This window comes from Cajanus cajan, chromosome 2 (assembly GCF_000230855.2).
Source record: "Cajanus cajan strain Asha chromosome 2, NIPB_CcT2T_4, whole genome shotgun sequence".
In the NCBI taxonomy this organism is placed as follows: domain Eukaryota; kingdom Viridiplantae; phylum Streptophyta; class Magnoliopsida; order Fabales; family Fabaceae; genus Cajanus; species Cajanus cajan.
The window spans coordinates 2762364-2782250 of NC_138518.1; the positions used below are offsets into that span (position 1 = coordinate 2762364).

The following is a 19887-nucleotide window of genomic DNA, read 5'->3' on the forward strand; positions in this document are numbered from 1 at the left end:
GAAAAAAAAAGTCTTGAAACGTGAACCGATCCAAATTATAAAATTGATATGTTTTGAGAAATAAAATCGATCAGTTTTGAGAGAAAAAAAGAAACTAGTTCACATCATAAAAAATGATAGTTAACTTTGGTGCAGTTGGTGTAAAAAAAAAGAAAAAATAGTGTAGTTGGGTTTGAATTTTTGAAAAAAATGATCAATAAACAATGCTAGATTGAACCCTTTTGAAGATGATCAAGGAAAACAATTATTTAGTAATTGTGTTAGAACTCGTGCACCTTTGAGAAAGATAAACAATTATCGTATATTTCATCTTCAATCTTTTGAGGTTGGTTAAGACAAACAATTGTTGTCTTATATTTCATCTTTAATAGTTATATATTGATATTAATATTTTTTTATTTTTTCTCGGTATAAATGATGAGAAAAAAATAAATAAATTTAAATATATTTTAATTGTAATATATAATTATTAATAAAGGAAATATATTTTTAAATAACTACTTTGATCTCTATTTTTTTTAAATTTTTTTGTCTATTCGATTATATAGTAACTCCTTATAGATAAAGGATAAAATGGAAAAATATATATAAAAAAATATAATTATTTGTGTCATTATTAGAGGTATGAAAATTCTCAAAGTTTTATAATTTTTTAATATCTCTAAAATTTGAAACTATAATTTTAGTTGTTATTAGATGTGGGCTTGTAACGGGCTTTGCGTTTTCGTTCTTAAACTAAAATGGGCCTACTTGTGCAATTGGGTTTTACGGTGTTTTTGTTCACATTCCCAACAGTACGCTACACAAGACATGACAATACAGTACATGGTTAGTGGTTACTTAGGATGTATTTGCATAAATGTTCATCTAAATATAAACGTACCTTCCTTTGAAAGATACCTCACACTTGCTTTACCTTTTTATGCTTCGAAATTGGTTTTCCGACGTCAATTTCACGAACTTCGACACCTTGCCTTTCGAAACTTAAAAAACCGATTATCCTTTGGTTTCACTGAGAAAGTGATTCTGCAACAACTGGGTATGTTCACTGTGTAATGTTTACTTAGCTTCAAATTCTAAGTTGTTTGTTCACGTGATTTTTTTTTTTTTTTTTTCTCAACTAAGATCATTCCCTTGTGAATGTGACTGCTTGCAGTGTTGCAATGGCTGAGGAAAAAGACGTTTTTTACGTTGTAAGGAAAGGGGATGTTGTTGGCATCTACAAATCTTTCAGTGACATCCAACCTTTATTTGCATCTTCGGTATGTCTTCTTCTAACCTTGTTATGTTCTTCCATGCTGCAAAGTTTTTGTCTTTGGTCTTTTCTGCATTTGGGTAGGGGTGATTTTTCTGATGTTGAGCTTCTAGGCCTTGGTGTGTTTTAAAGTGTGAAAATTAATTCTATAGGACTAAATATGCATTAAACTTCTGGGGTTGATTTCTGGGTTTTTGAAACCATCGTGTTTGCTTTGTTGTTTTTGTTTGCAATAGAAGTTGGTGGGTATTCTCATTTGAGTGTTTGCATATTCCATGCAGGTATCCGGTGAGCCTCTTAGTATTTACAAAGGATATTCTTTACCTCAGAAGACTGAGGAATACCTTGTCTCACATGGACTTAAGGGTGCCCCTTATTCTATTGGTGCTGCTGATGTGCATGAGGGGCTTTTTGGAAGACTTGTTGCTTGTCCTTATCTGGTTCGAGGGACCCCCTTTGTTCTAGTTTATGTTGTTCTCTAATAATACTTGAAAAAAATTCTCATATGGGCAAAGGCCATTTTTTGCGTCTAAAGTCTTGATACTGTTAACTTGAGCTTTATGTTGGAACTTTTGCCTCATTTTATGTTGGATTGTAAATTTGTAATGGGTGTAGGCTCATATGTAATTTTCATAATTTCTGATAAACATGTTGGCGAGCATTTTGCTTGAATTTAGATGATCTTGGTTTTGCGAAATTAATTTTGGTAAACATTGATTTTGAAGTGAAATAATTCATGTTCATTTACTAGACTACTATAACAAATTCAAGTTGGTAGTAAAATTTAGTAAAAAATTTTCAACTCAGAGCAAAAGCTGCATGTGAATTGCTTCTGTTAGAATCATGTTTAAGGTCGTTTTCAGGTTTGAAACATTTTTCCAAACGTGTGGTTGGAATAAACTCATGGTGAGATAAGCCAAACTTCATTGCATTACCAAATATTCAATTAAACTACATTTCTTTTGTGTAGCACTGGAGTCCAAGGTTTTATGCTTAATTCATTTGAGTCTCTTGCAATTAAAAAAAGTCTAACTTCAAGAGGAGATGATATTTCTTGCAGGATCCATATTCTTCTGGAGGAAGAACTTTCGGTGCGAGTTCCTCATCAAGGAACTTGCAAGGAGCCATTCAGTTTGACTCTAGCGTAAGTTATCAATGTTGACATATCCCCGAACAAGAAGTTGCACTTTAATATTACCAAAGAAATGCAATTCATTTAAGTGAAATACACTCTTGGAGCTAGGCTGAAAATGAGTTTAGTCAATTCAAAAATAACTCAGCTTGACTAAAGTCAATATGAATTGTTTGATTCAAACTTGAGTAATGTTTTATTTGAACCAAGCTTTTTTTAACTCAAGCTGGGCTTGATTTAAGTTCGTGAACTTTTTGTTTCATTTCACAGTCTCAAGTTCTTTTTGTGCAAAAAGGGCAGTGAGAAGTGAAATGTAAAAAGATTAAAAAGAAAGGACCTTTACCAAGGTTAACATAACCAATGCTTGCTGTTAGAATAGTGGATTAAGCCTAACTCAACCCTACAAAACCGGCTTGTAAGGTGAGGGTTGCTTTCCACTTATATACTATTCAATTGCCTAATCTCTAGTCGATGTGGGACTTGGGTTTTTCCCAATACACCCCCTCACGTCCAGCACTATTGGGCTTGGTACGTGGATAAATGGTAGGTGGCCCTTTTTAATGATCTAGGATTGGCGAGACTTGGGTTTTTCCCAATACACCCCCTCTTGCCTGTGAGGCAAGCATCAATGGTAGGTGGCCCATTTTTAAAGTGGATCTAAATGGCTCTGATACCATGTTAGAATAGTGGATTAAGCCTAACTCAACCCTACAAAACCGGCTTGTAAGGTGAGGGTTGCTTTCCACTTATATACTATTCAATTGCCTAATCTCTAGTCGATGTGGGACTTGGGTTTTTCCCAATACTTGCAATCTTAAGGATTAGAATGGCAGGTTTACTATAATTTACACAAATATAATCAATTATACTTAATTTTATTTATATAATTAATGATTTGAGTCTCAAATTAATATTAAGTTTGTTTGGTTCATTGTAACGCCTATTTGGACCCCTAATATGACAGTTATTTGTCAGATGTGAAAGTTAAATAACATGTTCCTGAGGTCCATCTGTAGCCATCTTAGCCCCCTATTTTGTGGCAGGACCATTTTAGCTCTTGATAGAATCCAATGAAATTAGTAATGTTAGCACTTAGCACTATAGTCTTAGACTCTTTCTGTTTGGCAGTTGATTGTGTGGCATTTACTATTCTTTTCCCCTTTTTCTTTCTTGTACAGAAGCAGGCTGGATCATCTTTACTTCCAACAAATTCACAAAGGCATCATGCACTAGGTGGATCTCAAGCAGAGTTGTCTACTTGTGTAAGCCGGTTTGATTATGTTTTGCATTGCTAACTGCTAATATCAGCATATACACTCTACATCATAATTGTGTAAGTGCCTGTACCGATTAGTAATTGTATAATATATTTTAAAACTGTCCACCTAATTTACACTGCCCTTGATAATGTGTTATGTAGTTGCTGACTGTCCCAGCTCCTTGTCATTTGCCTGATTTTCCTTGTTTGCATGCGCTTATCTATTATAAATATACCAGTTCTGGCTGTCATAAGATTGAGGTCTACTATAAAGTTTTGTCTGTCTTATTTAACTCCTTTTCAGGCATCCATAGATGATCTATATCTTAAGGGTTGGTGCATGGAAATTTAGTTGATTGTTAATTTATCATTTATGCAACTCTAAAATTTGAAGCATCCTTTCTAGCATTAATGCATGTATGTGTGAAAGTAATGATTATTGTAGCTGAATGCTGGTGGTTGCAACAGCAAGGCATAATAAAGTTGGCTCTTGGAGCCATTGAGTCAATTCAACAGTTAAGGACCTCAGGTAGATTGCTTGATTGACACTCTGGTGTTCTGACTATTATCTTTCTAGGATGACTTGTAATAGGACTCATTTGTTAACTAAGTATTTTGAAAAATCAATGAATTTTACACTTATGAGGACATTTTATCAACTAAAAAGACTTGTTAGACCTTTTATCTTTGAGATGTGGTTGCAGCACATGTACATATGATCAAAGGGCCTTAAATTGAGTGAAAAGTTGCAGGATGTTTGTTTAAAATCAATGCATTTGATCTTCAGATTTGTGGTCCTCTATTTTTGGTTACAGGTTTTATTGCATATGATGCTATGGTAGCCTTTCTGATTGATCTCCTTTTCTCTTCCTAGTTAGAATATTTGCTGTACTTTAATAATACAATGACAACAAAATTTTACATCTCTATATGCAGCTTTCATGTACCCTTCATTTTGATGGTGCTTCCAAAGGAAATCCTGGACCGGCTGGTGCAGGAGCTATACTGCGTGATGGGAGCAAGGTGTCTACTGTCTGCAGCAATTCGTTTTGTTAGTATACTTTTTACAGAATGTAGCTAATTATTAGGTCTCTTCTTAGGTCTATCGGTTGCGTGAAGGAGTGGGCATTCAAACTAATAATGTTGCTGAATATCGAGGTTTAATATTAGGATTGAAACAAGCCCTTGAGAAAGGATATGAGCAAATTCATGTCCAGGGAGACTCCCTGCTTGTCTGCAGTCAGGTTTGTTGTATTTTCTAAGTATGCATTTTTTAAGTACTTTTCAAATTCCCCCTTTTCTGCACTACCTCTTGGTATTTGTTTCCCTACTTAAAAGGCCTCTGGATGGTGATAAAAAGAAAACATACTCTAATTCACTAATTGTTAATAAATTTATTACATGGATAACTTGAAAATTGAAGTAACAACTAATAATATAGTTTTCCTACTTTATAGGCAGCATAAACACCTAACCTCTCCCAAAAGAAAATACAACAGATATTGTTAATTTGAGATTTATGAACAATTACTCTTAATTTTTATACATTTTGTTACTAGTTTACCGTCTTATATAATTGCTTTTGCAACAGATTCAGGGTTTATGGAAAGTCAAAAACCAGAATATGGCTACCTTGTGTAGTGAAGCCAAGGAGCTGAAGGACAAGTTTATGTCATTCAAGATCAATCATGTTCTTAGGGTACCACTTTGTCACTTGCTCCATATTTAATGTTTACATGCAAGTCTGAGAAAATAAACTAACCCTTCCTCCCCTTTTTGTGGTTTGTGGGTGATAAGTGGACTACTCTTGATAAACAATAGATGAAGATTGATAACAATCATTTATGATGTCATATTGTTTCTGATAAGTTCCTGGAAATTTAAGAATACTTTATTGAATAAAAAAAAAGAATTACAGGAAGTGATCTGCTTTCTCTTTCTTTCCAGAGCATAGGCTCCACACAATTTCTCAAAGAATAACTTTTCCTTCCCCTCAAACTTCCCCTGATCCCTTTTTTATATCCCTCCTAGGCGCTAGCTAACTTTCTAGATAATCTTATCCCTTCCTAGATAATACTTACTTTAATTTAAAAAGATAAAACAGAAGATAATTATCAATTTCCTAAATAGATAACAAACAGATAATAAATTGTTAAATCTTATTCCTCCTAGTGTAGACTCTCCAAACCTTGGGCCTGCTATCTTGCCTTACTAATTGGGCTCTATCATTGCCTTCTCCTATGAAATCAGCCTTGTCCTCAAGGCTGAAGGGAGGAAATTGACTGCGTATGACAAACTCGTCTTCCCATGTAGCATCCTCCATAGGCTTGTTCTTCCATTTCACAAGTTGTTGTTGAGTTGTCTCACCCTGTTTGGATGACTTTCTTGTAGCAATGATGCTCTCTGGTTCTATAGACTCTGGTATCTCCAATTCTAGCCCTTGTGGAAGGTTTGGCTCTACAACATAATTGCCAATTGCCTTCTTTAATTGAGATACGTGAAAGACAGGATGTACCCTAGCGGAAGGAGGCAACTTTAGCTTATATGCAACTAGCCCACAACGTTCTAGAACTTGGAAAGGGCCATAGAAGCGGGCAGCAAGCTTCTGATTTACTCTCTTGACTACTGATTGCTGACGATGGGGCCTTAATTTCAAAAATACGCACTCATCTATTTCGAAGGACAAATCTCTTCGCTTTTGGTTAGCATATATCTTCATTTGTTGTTGTGCACGATGCAAGTGATATTTTAATTGTCTTAGAATCTCACCCCTATCTAGCAACTCCCTTGCTACTGCTTCAACTCTAGTTTCTCCTGGAAGGTAGTGAGTCAGACTAGGAGGGTTTCTACCGTACACCACTTCAAAAGGAGTAGACTTTGTGGAAATATGAAAGGTGGTGTTGTACCACAACTCTGCCCAAGATACCCATTGAGACCAGGCCCTTGGTTGCTCTGAAATAAAACATCTTAAATATGTCTCTAGGCAACGATTAACAACTTCTGTTTGACCATCGGTCTCAGGGTGATATGTAGAGCTCATTCTAAGGGTTGTACCTTGAAGTCGAAAGAGTTCTCGCCAAAAATGGCTAATAAATATGGGGTCTCGATCACTAACAATAGAATTAGGGATTCCATGTAGTCTAACAATTTCTCTTGCAAAAACTTCTGCAATTCCCTTAGCTGTATAAGGGTGTTTCAGAGGGAGAAAATGAGCGTACTTTGATAATCGATCAACCACGAAAAGAATGGCTTCAAATCCTCTGGACTTGGGAAGACCAGTGATGAAGTCCATGGAGAGGTCCTCCCATATTTGATTAGGGATGTCTAGTGGCTGCAAAAGACCCCCTGGTGAGAGAGCTGCATATTTCTGTCGTTGACAAACATCACAAGACTGGACATAGTCTTGAACATGCTTCTTCATACCTACCCAATATAGATTTGCTGCCAACCTTCGATATGTTCGCAGAAACCCCGAATGTCCTCCATGTGGTGTGGCATGGAATTCAGCTAGGAGCTGGGGAATCTTAGGAGATTCTGCTGATATCACCAATCTACCTTTGTAGAGGAGGATTCCCTGTTTATACTCAAAACCTGGTCTGGAATTTGAATCCGCTTGCAGGCCAGTAATTACACCTTGGAGGTGGGAGTCCCCTTGTATTTCTTGAGTCAGATTCTGACCATCTAACCACACCGGAAATGAAATTAGGGCGTTGAACTCACAAACATAAGGAATTCTAGATAAGGCATCAGCTGCCTTATTTTCTGGTCCAGGCTTGTAAATAATGTCAAAAGAGTATCCCAATAATTTAGCTATCCAATTTTGCTGGTCAGCAGTCGTTATGTGTTGATGAAGAAGGTGTTTGAGACTCTTTTGGTCAATATATTATAGACTAAGAAATGTCGTCCCAAAGGATAGGGTCTCCAATGTTGAACAGCAACTGCTAGGGCCATTATTTCTTTGTCGTATGCAGCTTTAGATAGGGCTTTTTCGGATAATGCCTTGCTAAAATAGGCAATAGGGCGCTTATGTTGCATAAGTACAGCCCCAATCCCTTTCCCGGATGCATCACATTCAATTTCAAAAAGTTGAGTAAAATCTGGGAGAACCAATACTGGTGTAGAGGTCATTACCTTTTTTAGAGTTTCAAAGGCTACTTGAGCTCCTTGACTCCAATGGAAGTTGTCTTTTTTGGTCAGCTCGGTCAACGGTTTTGCTATCTTACCGTAATCTTTGATGAACTTTCGATAATACCTGGTGAGACCCAAAAAACCTCTCACTCCCTTCACATTCTTTGGAGTTGGCCAATTTAGCACATTGACAATTTTTTCCGGATCCATGGACACCCCTTCCCCTGAGATTTGGTGGCCCAAATAATCTATTGATTTCCTACCAAAACTGCACTTCTTTTCATTTACCACCAGCCTATTAATTTTCAGCAACTGTAACACCTTAGCCAAATGCAATAGATGTGTTTCCCAATTTGGGCTGTAGACCAAAATATCATCGAAAAACACAAGAACAAATTTACGTAAACAAGATCTAAACACATCATTCATTGTGGATTGGAATGTGGCAGGAGCATTCATTAAACCAAACGGCATGACCAAGTACTCATAGTGTGGCCATTATGAGTTCGAAAAGTTGTTTTATGGATATCTTCATTCTTTACTCTAATTTGGTTAAAACTTGATTTGAGGTCAAGTTTAGAGAATACCCAAGCTCCATGCAACTCATCAAGGAGTTCCTCTACCACTGGAATAGGGTATTTGTAAGGAATTGTAACATTATTTAGAGCCCTGTAATCCACACATCCTCCATGAATTGTCCTTTTTCTTTACCAAGATGACTGGGCTAGAGAAAGAACTATTACTGGCCCGAATTAACCCTTTCTGCAGTAACTCTAAAACCTGTCGTTCAATTTCATCCTTGTGGTGATGAGGGTACCTGTAGGGCCTGACGCTTATAGGTCCCTTTCCCGCTTGAAGAACAATTGCATGATCATTGTCTCTATGTGGTGGTAAGCCTTGAGCTTCGGTGAATACAATTGGAAATTGAGCTAATAATTGTTGGATCTTCTCATGTTGTTCTTGCAATAAATCTCCATATTGGACTACTTCTTGATCTTGAACCTGTATATTCCAAAATAACTTGTCAAAGGACAGCCTTTTGCTGGCAATTAAGTTATGTAGGGAAGAAGTGGCTGTTGCCACCTTCGGTTTAACGCCACACAAGGTGATCAGTTCATTCTTGTTGTAGAAAGTCATTGTCATTTGCCCCCAATCTGTTTGCACCAACCCTAATGTTTCCAGCCATTTAATCCCCAAGATTAAATCTAAGCCGCCTAAGTCAAAAACATAGGCAGTCACAGAGGCTTCCATTGGGCCTAAATCAACCTTCAAGTTGCAAGTTCCCTTTGTCAGTAAGCGGTGACCATCACCCAGTCGTATGGCTACACTTGAAGTGTCTTGCACAGGCAGATTCAAAGCCTTCACAACACGTCTTGATACAAAATTATGGCTAGCACCGCTGTCCACTAAAATTAAAATTGGTAATCCATTCAATTGTCCCTTTAGTTTCATGACTTTAAGACTAGAAACTGTTTCTTTAGTGGAATGGAATAAGCTCATAGAGGTGCATTTGACTTCCTCAAGAGTCTCGTCATTGTCACCTTTAGCAGATACGATCTCACCCTCTTCGTTGAAAACCTCGTCTTCTGCAAGCAAAGTGAGTCTGACCTGTTTTTCTGGGCATTGATGCATAGGATGGTACTGCTGACCACACCTAAAACACAGCCCCTTTTTCTTTCTATCAAACAATTCCTGGGCAGATAAATGGCGGATCCCTCTACTCCTCGTATCTCCCGGACGGCTAGTAACAAACCCAGGTCCGTGTGACTTGGGTTCATGCTTCCAATTCTGGGAGTTATTTTGTTGATAAAGGGCACTTTTTTGATTTGAAAGTGCAACACCAGATTTTAGCGAATTTAATCCGTGGCTGACCATAGATTTTCGATTTGAAATATTGCCCTCACTATCAGACTCCCCGTATATTGCACATTCCACATCACGAGCTAGAGAGATAGCCCTATTAATTGTTTCTGGCAGGTAAGTACGTAGCCAACGTCTAATTTCAGGTTTTAACCCATGCATAAAATATCCTATGGCTTGTGGTACAGCTAGGCAGGGGACTTGGGAGGACAAAAACTCAAACTCTTCAATAAATTCTGCCACAGAATGCTCCTGTGTAAGTGCAGCCAGTTGTTCATAAGGATTTCGGGTATTTGTGTCTCCAAAGCGATCAAGCAATGCCTCCCTTAACCTTTCCCAGGAAAGCCCTGGGTCACCCTTCCATAGCAAAGAAAACCAATGGATGACATGCCCTTCCATTGACAATTGGGCAAGAGGAATTTTTGTTTCTGGTGGGGTACCATGCACACGGAAATACATTTCTGCCCGAACAATCCAACCGCGTGGGTCCGTACCATCAAAGGAGGGCAATTCAACCTTCCTTGCTACGAGCCTATGGGAGGAGGAGGAATCTTAGGAGGGTCATTAGCCTTGTGGGAGTGATTATCTCCATCCTGTTTTAACCACTGAGTGATCATGGATCGAAACTCAGCATTTTCACGACGTTCAGTCTCATTCGCATGTGCTTCCTTGATGACAGATTGCTGGAGATCAGCAACCGAGGATTGTAATTCCTGAAGTTGGGCGTCCAAGGTTGTGACTTTGGATTCCAATGCATCGACCTTAGAGACCATGTTGAGAGATCCGGCAGGTCGGACCAATGATAAGTTCCTGGAAATTTAAGAATACTTTATTGAATAAAAAAAAAGAATTACAGGAATTGATCTGCTTTCTCTTTCTTTCCAGAGCATAGGCTCCGCACAATTTCTCAAAGAATAACTTTTCCTTCCCCTCAGACTTCCCCTGATCCTTTTTTTATATCCCTCCTAGCTAACTTTCTAGATAATCTTATCTCTTCCTAGATAATACTTTAATTTAAAAAGATAAAACAGAAGATAATTATCAATTTCCTAAATAGATAACAAACAGATAATAAACTGTTAAATCTTATTCCTCCTAGTGTAGACTCTCCAAACCTTGGGCCTGCTATCTTGCCTTACTAATTGGGCTCTATCAGTTTCCCATTGTTTTTAATTCACATGCCTGCCTCCAAAAGAGGCAATATGATCGTTAATGCCCGGCCAGATTCGATAAATTTTTCAGGGAGAAGTAAATATAAGGGAATGAGGAGATAAAATGAATCAAATTTTTCTCACAAGTTAAAATCCTTAAATTTATGTAATGTTAACGAAAGAGCTTTCACAAAATTGAGGTGCAAGAGTTAGTTTTAACTCATGGGAGAAGTGTTGATTCATTTTACTGTTTTGTTTCTTTTTAATTTTCTTCTCTTATAAGTGTTTTTTGAGATGTTTATCGGAACTGACCCTTAACTGCTTAAATTTTATAAATTATGCATGCTGGTACCAATGTATATGATTTCTAATAGTTTCTGTATGTGTATTATTTGAAGATTGGCATGCAATTCCAACTATATTTTTCCTTTTGTTTGTAGAATACTCCTGCCATGTTTTTTGCCTCACTGTTTCGTAATCTGTTTACAAATTACATGCCTTTTGTTGATGTTCCAGGAATTTAACTCTGAAGCTGATGTTCAAGCAAATCTGGCCATACATCTCAGAGGTTAGAACAAGCCTCTCCTGAGTCCCTATACGATTTAATTGTTATATTTTCATTATAATCACAATAATGCTACATTGACTTCATTCTGTTCTCAAAATTTTTTGTAAAAAAAATAGTATAAACCACTAACCTCTTTGCCTTCCATATATTTTATTTTCGTGTCTGGTTTTTGGAAGGCAAAAAGAAATTTAATTGGTTCCTAAGCTTTTGCAGCTGGTGAAGTTCAAGAAGATTGTCAGTTTCTTTAATGCTCGACTTCAGCATGCTTGTGCCTTGTTTCAGCTGGTGAAAATTTGGTGCATTCTAGCTGTAGATGACTTTTTTTGTATAGGTAGTGGCTAAGGTACTTTTGGAACTTGGGACACTGCATGCCACGGATAAATTAGTGTTGGCAATGTGCTAATGCTATGACATGTAGATGCCTACCATTGATTAGCTTCAAGACTCGTACTTGCTTAGGATAGGATGGTGTTGCCTCAGCTTATGTAATACCATATCGTAAGTAATTATGTATGGCTATGAATCTTTAGTATTTTCTGCTTCTTTCACTTGTTTTAACAAATAACTTGAATAACTCTTGCTGTCTGTAGTACCAACATGAGTGATGTTGCTTAGAGTCACGATAAAATGAAAATTCCTTTCAAATGACATTTTCCTAATATAATATATTCTATAAAGATGACATTTTCCTTTCGTTTTCCTTCCCCCCTTTCCTCTCTTGTAATATTTCCTTTTTCTCCCCCTTTCATCTATTAAAATGTCGCCTTTTTTATTTTATTTTATTCAAACAATGTAAATTATTTGTTTTAGTTTTTTTTAATATTCAAACAAACATAAAAAAAAAATGGATTTAAGCAATAATTTATGATATGTATCATCCAAATGGTTCTCTCTTTTTTCTGTCTTAAGTTCTCTCTCCCAAATTAGATGACACTTGGTAATAAATGGTAATTATAAAGGATCATATTTATTTGAACGTAAACAAAACTATGTCCTTTCCGAATGCGTTCGTTTCTAAGCTTAGTTGAGCTAGCTTAAATTTTGTAATCGGAAGTATGTTCACTAGATCCGATTTGCATTCATCAATAATATCATAAAGGTATGTTTCAAAATTTATGATTTAATTGTTTTTTTTTAATTCTTTATGGTTCTCATTCGATTTGAACTTTGATCATAACTTAATTTTCAGCAGTTGTCTATGTATTATTCATTTATGTTAGATATGTGTATTATTCATTTATGTAAGATTTGATTTCTAAGATTTCTGTTTATTGAAGTTTTGATTTTTTATGAAAGATTTATAGTTTTGTTTATCAAATATTAGTTTCTGATGATCAAATTTTAAATAAATAAAATATATAAACAATACAGAATACGTAAAGACAAAAATTCAAGTGAATAAAAACTTTGGACATTAATTTTTTAAAATAATTATTTAATTAGGTGAGATAGTTGTAATGTTTTTCTAATACTAAAATTTTAAAGATATATTCATTAGTCAAAAGTGTTATTATTTGAATGTTTAAGTTTTAAGTATTTTCCAAGAGCTTAATTTTCATATAATATTAATGTGTATTTTTTTATATTGTTAATCAATTAAAAATCATGATGGGTGTAACTTTTAAGATAGTTAACTATGTGCATTTTTGGAGCCAATTCAACATGAAAAAAAATCATTCAACGCCAAAGTAACAAAATGTTACTTTTTAATTTTCTGTTGCAACGCATGAGATTCCTTTTGCATCGACACAATCGAGTTCCTTAACATGCACAATCAATTAATAAACTTATTACATAGACCAATTTGTTATAGAATGACAATATAAAAAAAATATTATACATTGTTAGTATATAAAAATATTTTATTTTTCTTATTCACATTTAAATTATTATTTCTACAAGAAAATAATCCATTTTAATTATTATAATTCTTTTAAAATCAAACTTTTTTGGGCCTAAAATTACTATTGAGGCCTACATGGTGTAGTTTGTTATATATAATTAAGGTGTGTTAGGGACAACATGGAAATTACCAATTTGTTCATGAGACTATACAATGATGTTTTTTTTCTCTTTTTTTCTTTTCTTTTTCTGGTGTGGATAGATAGATAAGAGCAGCAACTTCTTCTCTTTACTTAAAAGCTCACTGCGTTTGAAAATGGCCACACTATTCTCATCTTTCTCTCTGCACTCTGTTCCTTCTTCTTCTTCTTTTTCTTCTTCATCTTCTTCTCCCTCCTTCGCGTTTTGCAGCTTCCCCTTGCGCTCTCCAACTTCAACTTTGAAGATTAAGAAGCGCGTGGTGAAGGCAGTGGAAGAAGAAACCCAGCAAGAATTCGCCGCTGAGTCTGAACAACCTTCAACCTCCGAAGCGCAACCCGTTGTCGTTCCCATTTCTCCATCTGATACCCTCACCATGTTCTTTCAGGTACATTGCTGCCTCTTACTAGTTTGGACTTTAGAGGGTGCTTCTTGCATTGAAATTTTTTAAGTAAGAATCTTTATAATAGTTTGTAAATAATCAAATTAATCTTGGAGGATATATCACCATCATGTTAGTTCCTCAAAGAAGGAAAGGGTAAATTGTAATTTTGATCTCTATGTAATTCCTAATCCACAATTTTAGTCTACTGTTTTTGTTATGCAATTTTAGTCCTTCATTTTTTTTTTAAATCCACAATTTTGATCCATTTAGTAATGTATCCATACATAATCTTTACGGTGATAGTTGTTATTTCATCTGTCGCAATAGCATGACAGTATGACTACTGAGTTGCCACTTTGTACATGAGCAACTTTTTTGAATTCATTTCAAACAGTTAAGGCATGGAGATTTGATGAATGAACCAATTTTGTGGATTTTTTTTTTTATTTTTTTTTAAATGGAGGGATCAAAATTGCAAAGTAAACATAGGAAGACCAAAATTGGATGAAAAATTAAAGGGAACCAAAATTGCAATTTAGCTCAAATGAAAAATTATCTCTTCAAGTGCTTGATATACGCATTCTGTTGATAAAATTAGTCTGAGAGTTAACAGTGCTAGGGACAATTTTGACAAATAAAGTGAAATATATATGCTAGGGACCTATATTGTAATTCTCATCTTTCAAGGAGTCATAAGATTGACACTGTTTCTCTTAAGTCCTTTGATGGGTTACAGGAGAAGAGTGTTTATAAAATGTTATTGGTCTCAATTCCTATTCAATTTGGATTTTTGGTGGGATGGAACAGACATTATATAATTCAAAAGAGTAAATTGAGGGTTTATTCAATAAACTAACCCCAGTGCCCTCCCATCATGGGTCTATGAGCTATGGTCTAAACTATATCTAATACTATTCAGTGTTGTAGCTGTCTATGCCTAAAACAGATGGAACATTAGATAGCTGGGCTTTGAGTCATTGTTTCTAGACTTGTAATATTGTTTTTTTTCCCTTAAATTATTGTGTAATTGAGTCTTGAGCTATATATACCTTTGTTTTGTAATAGTACCACTTTCATGAGACTAATTGACTACTTTTGCACATTTTAAGGCAGAGGGAACAATGAATGAAACTTCCATTCCAGCTTTGACTAAAGCTTTAGAGGTAACTCAAACTTTCTTGATCTATTTTTCTTATTTTTTGCTCACTCATTTCAATGTTTGATGCAAATACACCTTTGTTTTGGTGTTGTGTCTTCATATTTTCACTCGTGTTATTCTGTTCTGAGCTCCCTGATGAACATACCAGCGAGAATGCTTCTTATGATTTAGGTCCTCATTTTAAAATTATTCTTCTGAAGAGTACTAGTGTGTGTTGGCTAGTTCCCTTTTACTGGATGGATGATGATGTAGGAGGATATGAGTAAGATATCAAATGTTTGTGATGGTTGTTCAGACCCAATCTTGTATATATTGGATTAAATGTAATTTGAGGTAAGACAATTCATACTATATTTGCAAAACCATGGTCAACCTAGTTTTTGAACGGAGCAAGACGATCAAAGCATGGTGATGAAAGAGGGGAAGTCTCATCCCATATTGTTTAGGTGTTACACTTGGAACTCCTATTTATGTTGAAGCATTCGTTTCTTTCCTCTTTATAAGCCTAGGTTGTAGTAGCCTCTCTTCTGCATGATTGGGTATTACTGTACAAATAACATGGTCATTATTGTAATATGTCATGGTAATTTTGGCCTACCAGAAAGTAAACTTTTCTCATTAGAGGTGATGTGAGGGGGAGTATGTTTCTTTGTTTGCTGCCACAAGGCCTACAACAATAGCTTAATCTTGGAATGGGCACGTCTCTTATTTATATGACCTGCATTAAGATTTTACAAATGCTCGCATTTAATTCTATATCTATGAAAGAATTTGTTTGTCACTTGTTTTCTTTCTTTGTTCTTTTGCTTGCCATGTTGTCATTTTCTTTGGGAAATTTTTCTTCTTGTCATTGACACTTGGTTGTCATTGTTTCATTATATATTTTATAGGACACTGAAGGTGTTACTGATTTGAAGGTTCAGCTTGCTGAGGGACTTGCAATTGTAGAGGTATACTTGAAGTACCATTGCAAATTTTAAAAAAAAAGGTTAATTGTTTTAAATGATGCACCATAAACTCTTGATTTTGGATGATTGCCAATATGAATTAAACTATTTTTTGCTTACGGTTGGCACCCTAATGGGATTGAAATCTCCAAGAATGTCTCTTAATAGTTATCTTGTAATTGAATCATTGAAAAGCAGTATAACCCTGATCAATATAAAACTTATAAAATGTAATACCTTTCCAATTTCCATTAAGCTTTTTATACTAGGGATGCGGCTATTTATTCAGTAAACATTATCAAATGAGTTTAATTTTGCTTCAATATCATTAATGACTTTTTATTCAGTTGAAGAAACAGACAACAGTCCAAGCTACAGGAGTGGCTTCTGGTCTGGTAGAAACCATACAAGGTTCAGGCTTCAAATTACAGACACTAAATCTTAGTTTTGAGGATGAAGAAGTTGCAGTTGCCTAGACTAAATGTATTGTTGTAATAACAATAGTTTGAGGGAAGGAAAGAAGAGTTAAAGAAGCTGCACGTTCACGCTTTACAGACTAGAGCCTCCAACACTCATTTTGGTTTGTATAGGGCTAGTGTTTGTTAACTTCTTTTGTATTTTGAGGATGTTGGTTAACTTTCTTCTTCATTATTATTGTTGATGTTGATGTTGTTATTATCACTATTATTATTATTTTTTGATAAAAAGTAAAAGAGTATTTGATGATGAAAGCCTTCAATTGATGCAGATGCGAGAGTAGACCATAGGTGAACGACTACATATAGACCTGTAAGATACAGAAGTTAATTTTGCTAAACATTCTTTGCAAGATGGATGGAAGTATCATATCTGTGATGTATGAAATTCTTTAGATTTCAATGGGAGAATGTGGAGATAAACTTCTTCATAAATATTTTTAGAAGAAAAAAATAAGAAAATATGAAATAAGTTAAAATTAGCTTTTTATAAATTTGTATAAAACCCTAAAGTATCATAAGTTAATTTGTATAAATTTTCTCTAAAATTTTATTTTTAGTTCATGCATAAGTTGGTTTTACTTTATACAAAAGTTTATGCTGATTTTTTTCTTTCTACTTTTTCCTTCTATAAGTGCTTTATGAGAAATTTATATATACATGCCCTAAGTGTAATTCATTGGTCCTACTCATTAATTCATCCACTATAGGTAATGCAACCACAAAATACGTTTATTTCTGCATCATTCCAGGGGATAGATTTCTGGCTCGTTTGTTACAGTTTTTTTTTATATATATATTTTTATAAAAATAATAATTTTTAGAAGTTTTTATTTCAGTTTTTTTTAAAATAAATACAAACTAGAAAGAATTTTAAATTTAATTTAAATTCGAAGCTATTCTGAATAGTTTCTGATAAAAATAATAATAATAAAAAAATTTGAAGTATCTTATTGTGATTAAAAAATATATAAATTTCAATGAAATGATTTCAGATCCCAAATGATGTTTCGATGAAACAACACCTCAATCACACATGCATGTCCAAGGGTCAATACCAAACCTTTATAACGAATATACGAAAATTGAAAATTGAAGCTCCCATGACTAAGATATAAAACTTCCAAAAATTAGAAAAAATAAACGTAAAATAATCATTTAATTTTATAAGTAACACTCTTTTAAGAATTCGCCTCTGTATTAAAAACATAAAAAATAAATAAGCTTTAGTGTTTATACAATTTTATTAGCAGAACCAATGTATATTAATATGTTAGTGGTTGAGTTCGTGTAGAGGCTAAATCTTAAAACATGAATAAAAATTCTTAATTGAGGCCTGAGGGTTACATATGAGGATTCTAAAATAAATAGTCAAATAGATGAAATTTCAAGTTAAAAATTCTCTGCCAACAATATAAATAGTACCTCCTCTTTTCTGTAGAACATTCCTACACAGAAAACCAAAATTATTATAAACATGTTCCGATGCGTTAATGAAATAATGAAAATTGAGGCAAGAGCGACAATAATAAATGCCAAAGGCTTATATATCATGTCTTAACCTATATGTCGAGAATTTTTGAGAGAATACATGGGGCATTCACACACACGCCCATACACGCATACACACATGCACACGCATACATGCATATATATATATATATATATATATAGGGAGCATATCAAGTGAGAGGGAATTTATTGTGAGAGGTGAGAGGGTTGAAATATAACTCTTACATTAATTTCCTCTCACTTGATTAAACTCCAAATTTTCTCTCACTTGATTAATCTAAGGGTTGTATTTCAACCCTCTCACCTCTCACAATAAATTCCCTCTCACTTGATATGCTTCCTCTATATATATATATATATATATATTTAATTTAGTATGCACTTTTTAAAATAATTTTATTTTTCAATTTTTAAATAATAAAAATAATGTTAAAACTAATTATTTTTATAATAAATATTTTTAATTTTTAAATATTTTTATTAAATAAAATATTTGTATGAAATTTCCCACTCTACCGATAATTAATAATAAAAAAAAGAAAACAGACAACAACCAATCAAATGACCAATGAAATGAATAAAATTAATCAAGAGAAGCTATCGTCTTCTCACAAACATTAGTCAAAAATTTCATGTAAAGATTAAAAATTATACCATTTTTTTCACATTGATATGCTCTTGATGCAAATTAAATAAAATAAAATACATACCAAGTTGTTGAGAATAATCTTATTACGAAGATAAAAGCATTTTCAAGTTGCTTTTGCAAATATTCCATTCCCAAAAAGAGAAAATTCAAAATCAATTATTTTCTTTTATTATTTTGGATTGGATACAATTACTATTTTATGATTAACATTTATATAACAGAAACTTTATTATGTAACATTATACTTAGATAAGTTGGATAAGTTGTGAGTGTCTCTCGCAAAATATCTAATTGACCCTGAGAAGAAAGGTATTATAAAGTTTCTTTTGAGTCCACTTTATAAACTCAATTTTTCAAGACCTTAGAGAAAGAAAGTAGACCGAGAAGCTCTAGAACTTTGATACTTCTTTTCTTTCTAGATTCCGTAGAGGTGTGAAAGGTTCTTTTGATTCTTGGAGTGACGATCTAAAGCTATTGGAGCTAAGGATTGGTGTGGGTGCGAAGTTTACTTGGAGTTTCTTCTTCTTTCGTCTCCTTCTTTTATTCATTTAGGTGGCTAGAGTTATGAGGTAAGGAAAGTGAAAACTTGATAGATTGATGGTTCAATGTATGTTAAATGACTTGAATGCATGATTATACGTATGATTCTGAAATGAAATTGATGGCTTGATGAACCTTGGTGTTGTGAGTTCATGGAAGTGGATTTTTGGGTGAATGACCCATTTTTTGGTTGCATGTTGTTATTGGAATTGGGTTGCTTAAGTTATATTTGAATTATACGTTGCATTGCAAGTTTGGTTTGAGTTGTTTTCAGGTGGATTGGGGAAATTTTTGAGGTCCACATTTGCAGACTTTTGATATGATGTAGAGCGGACTAGGCTTGACCACGGGGCTGGTTTGGATGGGTTCAGGTCAAAAATATTCAATCCAGCCCAAACCAACCAGAAAAAATTTAGCCCATTTTTGACTGCTATAGTGTTTTGAGTTTATCACGTTCAGGTTGGTTGGGTCTCGAATCAGTCGGGTCAGTTTAATCAGGTTGGGCCATATTGGAGCCAATATTTTTTTTGTTATTTTTTTTCAAAATTTGGGTTGGACCTACATTTTTTCTCTCTCTTTTATTCTCGGCTATTTAAATCAGTGGAGTTGGGCCTTGTTTTAGGTGGTCATAGGGCTTTTTTAAGGGATTAAAGGCCTTTTCTATAGACTTTAATACTTAATAAATATATTAATGCAACAGAACATACCAGAATCTATTAAAGTACTAACTTCTCGGCAGACTCTAACTTCTTCTTAAAATCAAGCTCTTTCATTCTGCTTGCTACTAGTTTGGCAACCCTTTCTACTTTTACTAAAGCCTGTAAAAG

The 19887-nt window shown here is 34.4% G+C and overlaps 2 protein-coding genes across 4 annotated transcripts; both read left to right on the forward strand.

The window, feature by feature from the left end:
• Positions 1-874: 874 nt before the first annotated feature.
• Positions 875-11894, forward strand: LOC109792025 (uncharacterized). Of its 3 annotated transcripts, none has more exons than XM_083067801.1 (10): positions 875-1039; positions 1157-1262; positions 1537-1695; positions 2316-2399; positions 3566-3649; positions 4582-4668; positions 4746-4889; positions 5237-5344; positions 11301-11352; positions 11529-11894. In XM_083067801.1, exons 2-10 carry the CDS (start codon positions 1164-1166, stop codon positions 11570-11572), a joined length of 861 nt encoding a protein of 286 aa, XP_082923927.1. In that variant the 5' UTR covers positions 875-1039; positions 1157-1163; the 3' UTR covers positions 11573-11894. The 3 variants fall into 3 exon arrangements, with proteins under 3 accessions (XP_082923927.1, XP_020206997.2, XP_020206998.2); XM_020351408.3 differs by having other exon boundaries at positions 876-1039; positions 11557-11894; XM_020351409.3 differs by having other exon boundaries at positions 877-1039; positions 11566-11894.
• A 1540-nt stretch (positions 11895-13434) lies between these two features.
• LOC109792023 (Heavy metal transport/detoxification superfamily protein) lies at positions 13435-16614 on the forward strand. Its single transcript, XM_020351405.3, has 4 exons — positions 13435-13780; positions 14887-14940; positions 15827-15886; positions 16231-16614. The coding sequence occupies exons 1-4, from the start codon at positions 13511-13513 to the stop codon at positions 16357-16359; spliced, it is 513 nt and encodes a 170-aa protein (XP_020206994.2). The 5' UTR covers positions 13435-13510; the 3' UTR covers positions 16360-16614.
• The last annotated feature ends 3273 nt before the right edge of the window (positions 16615-19887 follow it).